Here is a 16,706-nt window from a genome sequence, read left to right on the forward strand (position 1 = left end):
TTTATAGTATACTTTTGAGATTGTACCTTATAGTACATGTTATTATCTCATCTTTGCTCTCTTGTGGTCATGCCATAGCTGGACTGCAATAAGTTAAAGCAACACCTCAGTGTTCAGGGCACAAGGAAAATGGATGAATACAGCTGAACTTATCTGCCTTCACTTCTTTAAGGGAAAGTAATATTTACCAGAAACTCACATTACATTCTTCAGAATACAATTCCATGGTAATCCGTGGAGGTTTAGGAAAGGAGCTAGTATCCATTCCATGCTAGCACCTATGGTGGAATAAATAAATTGAATAATGTTTCTGAATAGTGATTGAAAAATGATTCAATAACTACCATCTTCTTTAATACAGAAAAAAGTCATTGCTAAGGTAAGCCATGGATAATATAAGCCTTTAGATGGATGGGCAGATTCCTTTAGGAATCACAAATACAGGCTGGAAAAATAAAACATTATTCTCCATAAAGATATTGGTTGGGGAGAGCTAATATAAAGGTAAATAGAGCCGGGCAGTGGTGGCGCACGCCTTTAATCCCAGCACTTGGGAGGCAGAGCCAGGCGGATCTCTGTGAGTTCGAGGCCAGCCTGGACTACCAAGTGAGTTCCAGGAAAGGCGCAAAGCTACACAGAGAAACCCTGTCTCGAAAAACCAAAAAAATAAAAAAAATAAAAATAAAATAAAGGTAAATAGATGGCCTTTTGTTGAAGCAACAGCCTTGTAGGTGAATTTAAAGTTTTGGCAGAATAAAGCCTCCCAGAAAGCAGGTTTCCTTGAAGATGAACGGAGGGCTATGATCAGAGGCTACAGAATGAGGTTCTGACAGGCATTGATATCACTTAAATTCTTCCTTTTTGTAGTCATGAACACATTGTATCTTTAGATATACCTTATAGCTAATGTGTTATTTTTTGTGAGTGTCAGACATGTAGGTGTCAGCTAAAAAACTGGCTTATGTCGAGTGAAATCAAGTAACTGCTGGTAGTCACTCAGGTGAGAACAAAAGCAAGAGTGAGTTAGGTGGTACATTGTATGCAAAGAATGGCAGTCATGTTTTTATTCTTTATTTTTGCAACTTTGTCAGCAGGTGCTTTAATAAATTAGACTAACATATCTCATGTAAGCCAACACCAGAAGTTAAAGTTTTGCTGTTTTTAAGTAAGTTTTTATACTGGAAATTGACAGTCTATGGAAGATTGGACACTTGATCAGGCCTAACAACTCTTTGCCTCTCTTTCTGGTCAGTCTAATTGCATATAGCTCATCAGTCTCAAAATGATAAGCACAGCACAGGGGCCTCCCACTATACACTGTTCCCAGCAATCTCCTAATACCTGGGGCTCCACTTAAACATGAGTCACACTGTGGTCACAATGGCAAGAATAGAATTCCCCACTCAATAGCATATAGAGAAAGTGACCCTAATATGAATTTATATGATGACAGGCATAGCACTGAAGAGAAACTTACAATATATGCTGATTAGAAAGACAAAAGATCACATGGAACTTATGAGAAAGATTGATATGAGATTCTGTATGATGTAAATATGTGTTGATAATAAAGCAGTTTGGCCAATGATGCAGTAGAAAAAGGTTAGCCAGTACAATCAAACTGAAAATGGAGATGAAGTAGGGCAGAGTTGGGGCAGATGTCAGTCAGCCACCGAAGGAGCAAGGTGCCAGGGAACCAGTAAACCACAGGCTACATGGCAATGCATACATTAATAGAAAGAGGTTAATTTAGATGTAAGAGCTAGCTAGTAATAAATCTGAGCCATTAGCCAAACATTTATACTTAATATAAGCCTCTGTATGGTAATTTGGAAAGTGACCACTAGGTATAATTGGGTGTAAGGTAAGAAAGTTCCACCTTCCTTTACAAAAGATCTTTTAGATTTGTCAGTTACTTGCCTGTATGCATTTCACATATCCTTTGTTCTAAAATGGGATTAGTAAAGCTAAGGACATACGAGTATGGAGTAAATGTGCTCATTCCCAAGTTATCATGCAAAAGTTACCATTCTTCTTTTATTTAGTGTGCTACATTGTAGTTCAAAAAAGTTCAGGTTATTTTCCTCACCTAAGACTGAGAGTTATTTTTTTTAATATTTTTAATTGAAATTGAATAACATCAGTCCCCCTTCCTTTTCCTCCCTCTATCTCCTCTCAGTTATCCTCCCTCAAGCCCCACCTGTGGCCTCCACTCTCCAGTTGTTAGCCTCTTTTTCTCTGATATAGTTTGTTACACAGACACACATACTCAGATATATAAACACATGTATAATTAGAAGATGCTGAGTCCATTTGTTGTCTGTGTGTGTAGGATTTCAAGACTGATTGCTATGTAGGAGAAACTAATTCTCCTTATACCAGCACCCAATAGTTCCTTTAGTTATTTTTTCATCTAGGGGTGAAATCCCATGAAATTTTTTCCATTTTAACATGTCTGGTCTTGTTTATGCAGTCATTTCTAGGAGAGGCTGTTTCACAGAAGACTTTCTGATATTTTGGATTTTATCATTTTTCTTTTCCCTCTTCCATTATGTTTTGTATGGCATAGATGCAGGAGCTATGATGTAGATGTATCCTTTGGGCCTAACTTATTAATCTCTGTGTTGTATCCAACTGTGGTTTAATCCAATGGTCACTGTAAAGAGATGCTTCTTTGATGAAGAGTGTTAGTTACATCTGTGGGTATAAAAATAAAATATAGTATGTATTGAGAAATTATGCTGATCTAGAAAAGTGGTGATAATAGATCCTCTCCTAAGACCTATGACCTCACTAGCCCCAGAAGGGTGGCTAGATTTCTAATATCAGGCTTAACTTCCTTTTTGTTAAGTGAGCTGTGAGTCCAATTAGTTGTTTGCTATAGACAAGTCAGTGTCACTTCTAGTCCCTTTATACATGTCTTGTCATGCGGATCATTATTATGGTTCATAGGTGGTGCAGCTGTGTAGGCCTGTTTAATTGCTTCCACTCTTGTCACCTTGCATAATATTTTCTGGAACAATGAATGCTACATCATAAGAAAAAAGCTTTCATGTTAGACTCAGCTCATTCAATGGAGTCATGTGTCTAATGTGTATGGCATCTTCAGCAATAGAGACCCTTCAACTCCTGAGAGGCAACCAAACGGTACCTGGATCATTTATATTGTTTTGGGACTCATTGTACTATCCTGATGAACTCTTCAAAAAGAGGTTTCTTATTGCTGGTACTCAAGTTTTTGTTAGTCTATGGTTCTTGTGGGGAATATTGTCAATCTAGGAGGTTTAATTGTTTTTAAGCTATCTGTGTGTGGTATGTAATTTTAGCTAAATACAAAATAATATGATACCTTGGATCTTTAAACTACCCTGATGTCATTTGTCTTTCCTCCTTATGTATTGACCTGACTCCCTTTTCCCCAGTTGAAATGCTCTACCTGTTATTCTGTTTCCCACTTCATTTTCACCAAACACGTAACTTTTTATGATATTATCTAGTACCCATTGTGACAGCACTATGCTTAGGTACCATACACATTAGGGCAGCTTCTCTGTTTCAATTCTTCTATAGGTGTTTGGTACTTTTATCTTAAGATTTAAGACTATTTGTTACATGCTTGGAAACTATACAAAATAACCTTCAGCATAACTGTCTATTTTCCCTGCTTATCTGCATTCTTGATGTTTGTGAAAGCAGCAAAGATGAGTGCTTTAAAGGTGAATTTCTGAACAGGTTGTTTGGAAGGTTACAGTGTACTTTTAGGCTATTAATCAAACTCTTGTGCTTCAATGTGAGTCTGAATGTGTATGTGTGAGTATGTGCATGGGTTTTTTTGGGAGTGAGTGTGTAAGTGTGTTTGAGAGAGATTTTGTGAGTGATTGTGTGTGAGTATATGAGTATATAAGCATAGGTGAATGTTTTATGAGTTTGCATGAGTGGATATATGTGAGTATATGTGAGTATGAATATGTATATGAGTGTGAGTATATATTTGTATGTTATGAATGTATATTGATGAGAATGTGTGTATTTGTGTGTATAGTAATCATGAAGGTGATAATTGAAACAGATACTACTAAAAATTTCCCAAACCAAGAAAAATAAGATGTATGAAAGTTCAGTCAAATATCACATTAATCCATGTATGTAGATGTAACCAACCGTCTTATTAAATAAGAAACACAGAGCCGATTCAGAGAAGAAAGCCAAGAGGTCAGAACTAAGAGCCTTACCCTTCCTGCTTCAGCGATCCTGCTTCAGCCAAGAGAGCTCTTCGAAAAAAGGGCCTACTTCCTGTGTGTATGTCTTTAAATAGTCTAGCTGTTCTGCCTTCTCATTGGTTGTAAACCTAAACACGTGACTGCCTTGTCACTGCCTGTATGTACCGCTCTCCAGGTCCTTAAAGGCGTGCACCACCACCGCCACACACTTGCTATGGCTCTAAAACTCTGACCCCCAGGCAACTTTATTTATTAACATACAATTAAAATCACATTTCAGTACAAGTAAAATACCACCACACATGTACATGTGTTTATTGTTATATCTTACATGTGTAAAAGAAGCCTTTGTATTTTTATGCAGACCTGGGTGTTTTCATGTCTTTTTACCATAAGAAATCACTGGAAGAACACTGAGCTCAACTATGGGCTCTTAAAGTAAAAAAACTAAAAGCAACAACAACAACAAAATCAAATCATTTTTCTGTTCTTCTCTTTATTTGGGAAAAAAGCAGAGGGTTAGCAGAAGCAATAGCATGGACAGCACATCAGAAAGCCCACAGACTGATGCAATTTATGTTCAGGTAAATTTGTATCTGGAGTAATATTTTCTCTATGTCCTAACAAGTCTTACTCTGTACCATAGAAGTTGATTTCTGCAGCAGAAAAACTCTACAGAGAACCACGGTTGCAGAGGACAACTAACTGTGGCTCTAACTCCAATTGATAAATCTACAATACAGCATCTGCTTGTAAGTCTCAGGCCACATCTTGAAAAAGTAGATAGAAGGATTTGTAAGAGCCAGAAGGAGAAGAAATTTTCCATGAGATTGTGCTCCCTCCTATGACATAAAAGCTACACTCATAAAATCTTAACAACATTGCTTCCTAAACAAGACCCAAATAATGATACCAATTAATATTAATGTAATCTTACAGAACCCCAAGTCTAGATGTACTACAATTAATGACTATTGAGAGAGAGAATTAGTCTTCCCAAGAAATGAACCTCCTTAAATCATATGCATACAAACAGTACTAAAGACACTCAATATGTTTGTTGTTGCTGAGTGTTTCTGTATGTGTTTAACAATAATAAGTAAAAAGAAGATCATGACTCTGAGGTAGATAAAATAAGATGAAGGAAGGGGAAGTGATGCTATTATATTTTAATTAAAGAAATATTGGCCATGCATGCTTATGAAATTTGAAACAATGCTTATCTTCAATGATCATCTTAGTAATGTTCATGAATAAATACTCCTTGTAGATCAGGTCCATCATATCTACCTAAATACCACGCAGATCCATTCATCAACCTCATTTTTTTGTGAATTTTTACAAAGTTTGAAAATACAAAGGTGAGCAAATTAGAATCCATTCAACAATTTCTTTCTTTGGAACCTCTGTGCACGCAACATTTAATGTAGCTGTGGTTTGTTGTGCTTTCACTGTGGGAAGCTGCAGTATGGTTACCTTTACCTCTGTGGATTAATAGCTTTATCCATTTGGTAAGTTATCAGCAACATCATGTCTTTCCACTACTTTTCATTTTCCTGTAGGATCTCAATTACATGTTCAATTATATGTATTCTGAAAGAATTTGCTAGTTTGGGTGTTTATATTTAAAGCTTGAATTAATTTTTATCTGTTTTTTGCATATAAAAGGGATGATCCAAATTCATTCTCCAGGTTTCGATATACATGAATGAACTCAGCAACTTCCTGAGGACATATGCTTCATAGATTTTATGAGGTGTGCTAGACAATCTTCCATTCGTCTGCATGCCCAGTTTATATCCAGTGGCTTTGATAATGTTTTGTAGTGAAGTTAAAATCAGTGCCTGGGATTCTGGAAATGTAAAATGAAGAGCAATTTCACCTATAATATCAATAATTAGAGGATACCTTATCAAAAAGAAAAAAAAATAACAATAAAATGAAAGCTGCCAAACATCACTGGAAGAACTTAAAGAGGATGTAAATAAATTCTCTTTTCATATTAATTGTGTGGTTGTGGTCATTTTAGATTCCATGTAAATTCAAGGACACTTTTTCTTTTTTGTTATTTTTCAGTGGAGAGGAACACAGCCAGGCTTTGCTCTAGGACTTGTTAAATCCAGCCTGAGATTTTCTCTATTTCTTCTAAAAGAAAAAAAAGTATATAATAAAATTTCATTGAATTAAATAATTATTGTTAAGATACTGATCCTGAAATAGGAAGTAATAAGAGTCAACTACTAAAAAATACTGTCATATTTCTTTACATTTTCATTAACTTGTTTTGATGGAGTTGAATAGCTGCGTTTTATGTTTCCTTTGTTTTTTATGATACTCTCTAAGTACTTTATTTTTATTTATGATATTATAGTGGAGTCATTTTTAAGTAATCTTTCCAGATTGTCTTAGTCCCTATTATAGTGGAGTTTCAATCCTTCACTATTGAGGATGATGTTTTATTATAATTTTAACATTTATCAATTTATTGGTTATAATGTTTCTTTTTCTCACTACTCTTTTGGGTGCATTTATCATAACTAGAAGTTAAATGTGAACAAATATATTTTTATGTTTCAGTTGAGTTAATATATGTGCTCTGTGGGTGTTCATGTGTATATGTGTGCATTTCGAGAGCATGTGGGGTGTGTGTGTGTGCGTGTATGTCTGTGTGTATGTGTGTGTGTGTGTGTGTGTTTGGGTCTAGGTTTATATAAGTAATGTTCCCAGGCCCTGGGGTGGAGCAACCTGCCTGTGATCAGCAAGTGCTCTATAACCACTGCTTCCTGCATTGTCATGCCTGTGTACATGGCCAATACTCATTTCTAAATAAGATTTCTCAGAATATTTTCCAGACTTAAATAGTCCAATTATGAAACTTTATAGTGCACTATTAAGGACAAAAACTCCACATAAAATGTTAGTCCATTTCTATAATTGTTTCTAAAAAGAAAATAATTCAAGGTATAGTTTTACTAATGTTCAATGAGATTTCTGGTATGTGATGTTTAGCAGTCAGATCTGTCTGCATTTCTAACTTGTAATCATTGTGGGCAAAGAAACTGTAAGTTTGGGAGTGTGTAGCAGATACCATAGTGTGTGAGGTGAGGCTAGTGGGTTCAGGCTAACATTATAACAATAGAGTAAGAACAGAGTTTCTTTGTAAACCTTCTCAAAACTTCCTCAAAATATATTCATTTTTAAAATTTTCTTTCAGTTTTGTATTTTAAGTGACAAATACTAGGAAATCAATGTGCACTGTTGGAGGAGATTTTGATAATTTTTATAACTTTGTGCCTGAAGGTATCTTATTGCATATTTCATGTTTATTGGATAATTAAAGGGAGTTTAAAAAGTAAAAAAAAGCACATATAAAGTGCATAAATTATACTAAAAATAATCTATAGTTTAATATAAACGTATACCATATAAACCTGATATTGAAATTTCTCCATAAATCTGTTGGGAATTATGGATTTAATTAGAGTGTATACTGTTGCATATGTTTGTCATCTTTGATCATGTAATAGCCTTTGCTTTTTCAAGGGTGTTTCCATGTATTACTTGAGAGGAAATGTCTGAGGATTTTATATTTTTACAATATAATTCATTAAATTTTTTAAAATAAAAATTACTCTGCTTTAGATGCTGACTGAAAATACATATATTATACTATATCTCCTATGTTGTCTTGAATATTAAAGTAAATTGGCTGTTCTATGGTTTCATAGTATAATGAAAACCTACCTTCCTCAGATTCATTACTTGTAAATAAAAAATTACTAATAATTTTTCAAAATCTTTATATATGAAAATATGCATGACTTCCAATTAAATGCTTTATGTGTATTAATTTTAGAATGCTGAGGTACTTTTTTAGTATAGCATAACCCATTCTAAGACATATTTTTGGGACAGGTTCTAACTTGGCTTGGCTGCTCTGGAACTCATTGTGCAAAATAGGCTAACCTTTACCTCACAGAGTTCAATCTACCTCTGCCTCATGAATGCTGGAATTAAAGGTGTACACCACCACACTTGGATCATATAAAATAACTTTTATAATTAGATCATCAGAAATATTCAGGGAAAGTTTTTATCATTTTAATTCTCATTGATTTGTTGATTAATTTATCATTGCAGATCAAAAAAATCAACAGAAATTTCCCTGTAAACCAGCAGGTAAGATCAAGTAATACTTGAAACATTGAATCATACTTCTTTTTCAATGTGTTTTTTAAAGAAGATAATCTTGGTGCCATCTGATTCTTATATAAAAATAATTAGTACTATAAGCCATCTTCAGGGAAAATTAATTCAGACATTAATTTAATATATCTGCTTCACTGAATAGATTCAAAGTAGGTTTTAAAGGTATTTAAGATAGGACAAAAACCACTTTTGCAAAATACTTATATTATTTGTGTACAATTCTGAAGAACTAGATATAGTAGTTCTATAGGATAGCTTTAGTATATCTTAAGTCAAAAATTATTTCATGCATTTTGCCTGTATATGTTCCGGTGCATGGAGTACATTCAGAGACAAGAAGTGGGTGTCAAGGCCCTAGAACAGGATTTTAAGATCTGTATTAGTGCCATATGGGTGCTGGGAACTGAATCCTGCTCCTTTGGAAGAGCAACTGCTCTAACTTCTCTCCTGTGTCTAGTATATCTTAATTTTTAAAGACATCCTTTAAATTGATCTCAGTACCTAATACGTTGACAGACTTCCAGACAAGTTAAATTAATGAATAGAATGAATCCAGATTAATCCAAAAGGATAATAAACTCATTGTTCTTAATATCAATTTTGATTTATAGCCATCCTTCACATTCTAAGCATGCATCACTCTTCATAAGTTAAAAGGTTTTAACTATATTTTACTTGCAAAACTTGCAAAGAGTTTTCTGATATGCAACATTTTTATAAAAAGATAATTAGTTTTTAAGTTTATTTTGAATATTAAGTATTAAATCTATATCTTTAATAAATAACCTTATTATCATGAGAATTGCTAAGTTCTTTTATTCTTTAAGAATTTTTTAATTTTTTTTTTTTATGTGATAAAACATCTTTTTTTTTTTTAATTTTTATTTTGCAATACAATTCAGTTCTACATATCAGCCACAGATTCCCTTGTTCTCCCCCCTCCCGCCCCCCTCACCTTCCCCCCAGCCCGCCCCCCATTCCAATCTCCTCCAGGGCAAAGCCTTCCCCACAGACTGAGATCAACCTGGTGGACTCAGTCCAGGTAGGTCCAGTCCCCTCCTCCCATGCTGAGCCAAGGGACCCTGCATAGGCCCCAGGTTTCAAACAGCCAACTCATGCAATGAGCACAGGACCCGGTCCCACTGCCTGGATGCCTCCCAAACAGATCAGGCCAATCAGCTGTCTCACCCACTCAGAGGGCCTGATCCAGTTGGTGACCCCTCAGCCATTGGTTCATATTTCATGTGTTTCCGTTTGTTTGGCTATTTGTCTCTGTGCTTTATCCGACCTTGGTCTCAACAATTCTCTCTCATATAAACCCTCCTCATTCTCGCTAATTGGACTCCCAGAGATCCACCTGGGGCCTAGTCATGGATCTCTGCCTCCAGATCCATCAGTAGTTGGATGAGGTTTCTAGCACGACAATTAGGGTGTTTGGCCATCCCATCACCAGAGTAGGTCAGTTCGGATTGTCTCTCGACCATTGCCAGCAGTCTGTTGTGGGGGTATCTTTGTGGATTTCTGTGGGCCTCTCTAGCACTTTGTTTCTTCCTATTCTCATGTGGTCTTCATTTACCATGGTCTCCTATTCCTTGTTCTCCCTCTCTGTTTTTGATCCAGCTGGGATCTCCCACTCACCCAAGCTCTCTTTCCCTCGACCCTCGCCCTTCACTACCCCCACTCCTGTCCAGGCTGTTCATGTAGATCTCATTCCATTTCTCTGTCGTTGGGCGATCCCTGTGTCTTTCTTGGGGTCCTGTTTTCCAGGTAGCCTGCCTGGTGATGTGAGTAGCAGTCCAGTCATCCTTGTTCCACATCTAGCGTCCTGTTATGAGTGAGTACATACCATGTTTGACATAAAATACCTTGGGGTAATACTAACCAAGCAAGTGAAGGACCTATATGACAAGAACTTTAAGTCCCTGAAAAAAGAAATTGAAGAAGATGTCAGAAAATGGAAAGATCTCCCATGCTCATGGATAGGCAGAACTAACATAGTAAAAATGGCAATCTTACCAAAAGCAATCTACAGATTCAATGCAATCCCCATCAAAATACCAACACAATTCTTCACAGACCTGGAAAGAATAATACTCAACTTCATATGGAAAAACAAAAAACCCAGGATAGCCAAAAGAATCCTGTACAATAAAACAACCTCTGGAGGCATCACGATCCCTGACTTCAAGCTGTACTATAGAGCTACAGTAATAAAAACAGCTTGGTACTGGCATAAAAACCGACATGTGGACCAATGGAATCGAATTGAAGACCCTGATATTAATCCGCACACCTATGAACAAATAATTTTTGACAAAGAAGCCAAAAGTGCACAATGGAAAAAAGAAAGCATCTTCAACAAATGGTGCTGGCAAAACTGGATATCAACATGTAGAAGGCTGCAAATAGATCCATATCTATCACCGTGCACAAAACTTAAGTCCAAGTGGATCAAGGACCTCAACATAAATCCAGCTACTCTGAACCTGCTAGAAGAGAAAGTAGGAAGTAGTCTTGAACACATTGGCATAGGAGACCACTTTCTAAATAGAACACCAGTAGCACAGACACTGAGAGAAACAATCAATCAATGGGACCTCTTGAAACTGAGAAGCTTTTGTAGGGCAAAGGATACGGTCAACAAAGCAAAGCGACAGCCTACAGAATGGGAAAAGATCTTCACCAATCCCACATCTGACAGAGGACTGATATCCAGAATATATAAGGAACTCAAGAAATTAGACATCAAAATGCCCAACAGTCCAATTAAGAAATGGGCTATAGAACTAAACAGAGAATTCTCAACAGAGGAAACTCAAATGGCTGAAAGACATTTAAGGAATTGCTCAACATCCCTAATCATCAGGGAAATGCAAATCAAAACAACTCTGAGATACCACCTTACGCCTGTCAGAATGGCTAAGATCAAAAACACTGAAGACACCTTATGCTGGAGAGGATGTGGAGCTAGGGGAACTCTCCTCCACTGCTGGTGGGAATGCAAGCTTGTACAACCACTTTGGAAATCAATATGGCGATTTCTTAGAAAATTGGGAATCCATCTCCCCCAAGATCCAGCTATACCACTCTTGGGCATATACCCAAGGAATGCTCAATCACACCACAAGAGCACTTGTTCAGCTATGTTCATATCAGCGTTGTTTGTAATAGCCAGAACATGGAAACAACCTAGATGCCCTTCAACTGAAGAATGGATAAACAAAATGTGGTACATATACACAATGGAATACTACTCAGCAGAGAAAAACAATGACATCATGAGGTTTGCAGACAAATGGATGGATCTAGAAAAAATCATCCTGAGTGAGGTATCCCAGACTCAGAAAGAATTTTTTAATTTTTTTTACATACCAACCACAGATCACCCTCTTATCCTCCCTCCCCTTCCTTCCTAGCCTTCCCCACAACCTACACCCCATCCCCTCCAAAAGAGTAAAGCCTCCCATGGGCAAATCCTGCTACATTCAGTTAAGCAGGACCAAGCCCCCACCCCATACCCCCACATCAAGAGTCCCACCATAGGTAATGGGCTCCAAAAAGCCAGCTCATTCACCAGGGATAGATCCTGATCCCACTTCCAGGGGCCCCTCAAACAGACCAAGCTACTCAACTGTCTTCCACTTGCAGAGGGCCTAGTCCTGTCCCATTCAGTCTCCACAGCTATATGTCTAAAGTTCTTGAGTTCCCATGAGCTTGGATAAGTTGTCTCTGTAGATTTCCCCATCATGATCTTGACCACCCTTGCTCATAAAATCCCTCCTCCCTCTCTTCAATTGGATTACCAGAGTTTGGCCTAGTATTTAGCTGTGGATCTCTGCATCTGATTCTATCAGCATGTATGAAGGCTCTAGGATGACAATTAGGGTATTCTGCAATCTGATTACCCGGGTAGGCCAGGTCAGGCACCCTCTCTACTATTGCTAGTAGTTTAAGCTGGGGCCATCCTTGTGGATTACTGGGAATTATCCTCACACCAGATTTCTCCCTAACCCCATAATGTCTCTCTCTATCAAGATATCTCTTTCACTGCTCTCCCACTTCATCTCTCCCCCAGTTCAAGTATTCTGTTCCCTCATGTTCTCATCCCCCATCCTCTCCCCTCTGTTGCCCCTCCTCATCCTTCGTTTACTCCAGATATCTCATCTATTTCCCCTTCCCAGCATGATCCATGTGTCCCTCTTAAGGTCCCCCTTGTTAGCTAGTTTTTCTAGAGTTGTGGGTTATAGTCTTGTTATCTTTTGCTTTACATCTAGTATCTGCTTATGAGTGAGTATATAATTATATTTGTCTTTCTGAATCTGGGTTACCTCACTCAGGATGATATTTTCTAGTTCCATTCTTTTTCCTGCAAATTTCATGAGGTCATTGTACATCTAAGTAATACTCCATTGTACATATGTGCCACATTTCCTTTTTCCATTCTTTAGTTGAAGGACATCTAGGTTATTTCCAGGTTCTGTCTATTATGAATGATGCTGTTATGAACATAGTTGAGCAAGTGTCCTTGTGGTATTATTAAGCATCCCTTGCGTGTATGCCCAAGAGTGGTATCATTGGGTCTTGAGGTAGATTGATTCCCAATTTTCTGAGAAGTCACCATAGTGATTTCCAAAGTGGCTATACAAGTTTGCACTCCCACCAACAGTGGAGGAGTGTTGCCCTTGCTCCACCTCCTCTCCAACATCAGTTGTCATTAGTATGTTTTTGATCTTAGCCATTCTGACAGGTATAAGATGGTATCTCAGAGTTGTTTTGATTTTCATTTTCCTGATGACTAAGGATGTTGTGCAAAAGAATTGCTAAATTCTTAAATATAATTTGTTCTATGAACAACACGATTTTTTTTTTAGTATAAACTATGCTATTAGTGATGGTTCTGGCTAAGACTAGCTCATTAGCTGTTTGTAAAAACAATAGTATGAAATAGCTCATGTTTTGGAACATTCTGTGTGTCCACAAAGATCTGACACACATCATACACTCTTGCTAACACTAAAAGGACAAAGAACTAAGGGCAACTGGGGAATCCTAAGAAAGGGAGAATTGTTCTTTCCCAGAAAGAGCCCCCTCAAGTGCTTATCCAATACAAAGTGATCAGTCCTGAGATCATATACATAATACATACAGGTAACATTATAGCAACTGAGAAGACTATAGGTCTGCATTTAGAAAGATTATATATATGCATGTATGTGTGTATATATGTACTTGTATAGATAATAATCAAAAGGATATGAATTTGAGAAAGTTCAAGTGCTTACATGGGAAGAGTTGGAGAGAGAAAAAAGAAAGGGGAAGCATAATTACATTATAATTTTAAAAATTAAAAAAAATATAAAATAAACGAAGTGCCTGAGAATCATGGCACAGGCTTTTAATCCCAACATTGGGGAAATGTATATTGGTAGTTCTCTGGGACTCATTGTCCTATAAGCTTGTTTTATGATATGAGCCTCAAACCAATGGATACCTTGCTTCAAAATCTAGACAAGTGGCTTTACTGGAAGAACACCTAAGGTTGAATGGTGTCATTTACATGCAGGTGCACACATGCTCATATATAAAAGCACTTATAAGATAAGCAACAAAACTGTTTGATGCTATATACATACTATTCTAATATGCATTCATCAACAGTAGCCATATATGTGAATTAGTGTGTGTACTGATTCATTTTCCTGTAGAAAATCATGTGTCTGGATAGGGTATAGAAAGAGGTTTACTTAGCTCATAGTTTTAAGACAAGGCATCCCATTGACTCAGCCTCTGTTGAGGATATCCTTCTTTACATGATATGGTGATAGATGATGTCACTTCAGGAACAGGATTATGAGTGAAAAATAGATTAGCCTTGCTTTTCTGTAATAGCTCTGTCAGAAGAACTAATTAGTACCCAAGGAGAACTACATTGATTGCCTTTGAGGAAGTGGTCTCCAATGACTTAATTACTTTCCATAGGTTCCAAATCTCAAAGAATTCTCTGACCTCTCAATAAGCTCTTTTGTATAAAGACTGGGGGACATAAGTGTACCAATTTAATTCAGCGTAGAATTCACATGATTTTTCTAGTATTTGATATTTCTGATAATAATACTGATATTTTATTTCAAACCTCAGCATCTCAAAAATTTATTCTCAAAATAGATATTCTAATATATTTTCCAAGATTGTGAAAAAAACAAAATGAGAGCTAACAGATTTTCTCCTTATTACACTTCATTGTATGAAAGAACGATTTCAGGAAAAAAAACCCACTGGTTTGTTCTCCCACCTTTATCATTATGTAGATAGGAATACTACCTCTAAATTGTGACAATGGGGAAGTAAAACATGGTACTCACTCCAAAGGAAATATGGGTTCATTCTCAGGTAAATGTGAGTAGCTATGACAAAAACATGGATTGTGAGTCCCTGAATGCTTTGGAATGTCATAAATCAATTCACTTGCCAAATACATTACTGAACATTTGGAATGCAGGCTACAGGAAAGCCAGGAAGTCTCTGGTACAAATCTCAGACAATATTGATGACTTTCTTAGCTTCTGACTTGATGGAAACTCCTGGTTTGATAAATTAATTAATTTCACAGGTTTAACCTGATAATCATAAGCTATATTAGATATAGATCTGAGTAACAAATGTCTAGGAAGAAAATTAAAAATAGTTGGAGATAATTTGACTGTGAATGAACAATATTCCAACTCTTTACAGTCAGGACAGTCTAATCTGTCACTCTTCAGAATCTGTAGCACAGACTTGGAGTTTCCAGTAAATTGCAGATCCCAAAAACAAAGCCTAAAGAAAGAGAGGGAATTGCTGTGTAATAAAATGGGAGCAACTTGAGGAACTGAGATAAATGCATGTCATCCCACAGCTTTAGTTTTCACACAGAATTTCTGTCTTATCCTTGAACATGGTGAATTGTTTTCATCTCAATGTTTTCATAACTTGATATTCCTGGGGAATTTTCAAGCTTAGATTCAATATAAGTCTTTGTTGCATACGTGTGTGTATGTGTGTGTGTGTGTGTGTGTGTGTGTGTGTGTGTGTGATTAAAATGCTGCCTCCTATTCCTGAGTTCCCACCTACTAGTAAATAAAATGAGAAAAAGTAACTAACTCAAGAGAGTTCACAATTGGAAAGTCTCTGCTTCCTGTCATATTTGCTTGTAAATTCATTCTACACAATTTCTTTCTACCCATCAGAGGAGCTCAAAAAAAAAAAAAAAGAAAAAAGAGGCTGGGCGGTAGTGGCGCACGCCTTTAATCCCAGCACTTGGGAGGCAGAGGCAGGCGGATCTCTGTGAGTTTGAGGCCAGCCTGGTCTCCAAAGCAAGTTCCAGGAAAGGCACAAAGCTACACAGAGAAACCCTGTCTTGAAAAAACCAAAAAAGAAAAAAAAATAAAATAAGTCAGAGCCCTCAGAGAGAAAGTAGCTGTTTCTCAGCAGATACTGCTGAAGGGCTCTCCCATTACCAAAGGGTTTTTAGGATCCCTCTCTAACCCAGAGCTTTGAAGCAAAATTTATAAGCCACATAGGAAATAAACCATGCCATCTAGAGCAAAAGATAAATCCATAAGCTAAATTATTTAATATGGACAGGACTTGGCATCAAAATGTGCATTTACAGATAATACAAATAGAATATCAAAAACTGAATATAATGACAATAAAAAAACTATAGACCATTAACAAATTGCATACCATCAATTGTTGTTACTACCTGGAATTACTTTGTGTGCCTTTTGGGCTCAAGTTGTGTTACCTTGCCATAATTGGTTTAACTGGGTACATCCACCTATCTGTCTCTTTAGATATGTTCAGGTTCATTTAGGTAGAGAACATCCTGACATTCAACTCCCATGAATAATGGGGAAGAAGGCAGATGTGTGGCTAAGTTCAGCAGTGGTGCACAGAGTATGAGTCATGAAGCTACCCCAGTGCTTCAGAAGGGAATGTGCATATAGTCTAGTAATCACATGAAAATATTCTTATTTGACTATTCATAAGCACTTTGACACACATTCAAGGCTGGGAGGCAGCAGACTAGAAAGGAAGGTTGCCAACTTTGAATAGATGAGAGATCAACAGTTAAAGGGCACCACAAAATTTATTTTTGGTACTGCCAGGAAAAAAGAAAGGAGTGAGCATTTCGAATTGTTGGCTTTGCTGTTAGAAGCAAACCTGTTTTTTAAAAATTCAGTCAAAAATGATTAGAATCAACTTGTCATGAATGTTAAATCCATGGAAGTATGC

The 16,706-nt window shown here is 36.8% G+C and overlaps 1 protein-coding gene across 1 annotated transcript in view; it reads left to right on the forward strand.

The window, feature by feature from the left end:
* Positions 1-16,706, forward strand: part of Sntg1 (syntrophin gamma 1) — a 507,378-nt gene that overhangs the window by 325,199 nt on the left and 165,473 nt on the right. Inside the window, exon 12 of the mRNA XM_059255595.1 lies at positions 8,361-8,399. Within this exon, the coding sequence (XP_059111578.1) occupies positions 8,361-8,399 (39 nt within the window). The remainder of the gene's footprint in view (positions 1-8,360; positions 8,400-16,706) is intronic.

Source organism: Peromyscus eremicus, chromosome 2, assembly GCF_949786415.1.
Source record: "Peromyscus eremicus chromosome 2, PerEre_H2_v1, whole genome shotgun sequence".
In the NCBI taxonomy this organism is placed as follows: domain Eukaryota; kingdom Metazoa; phylum Chordata; class Mammalia; order Rodentia; family Cricetidae; genus Peromyscus; species Peromyscus eremicus.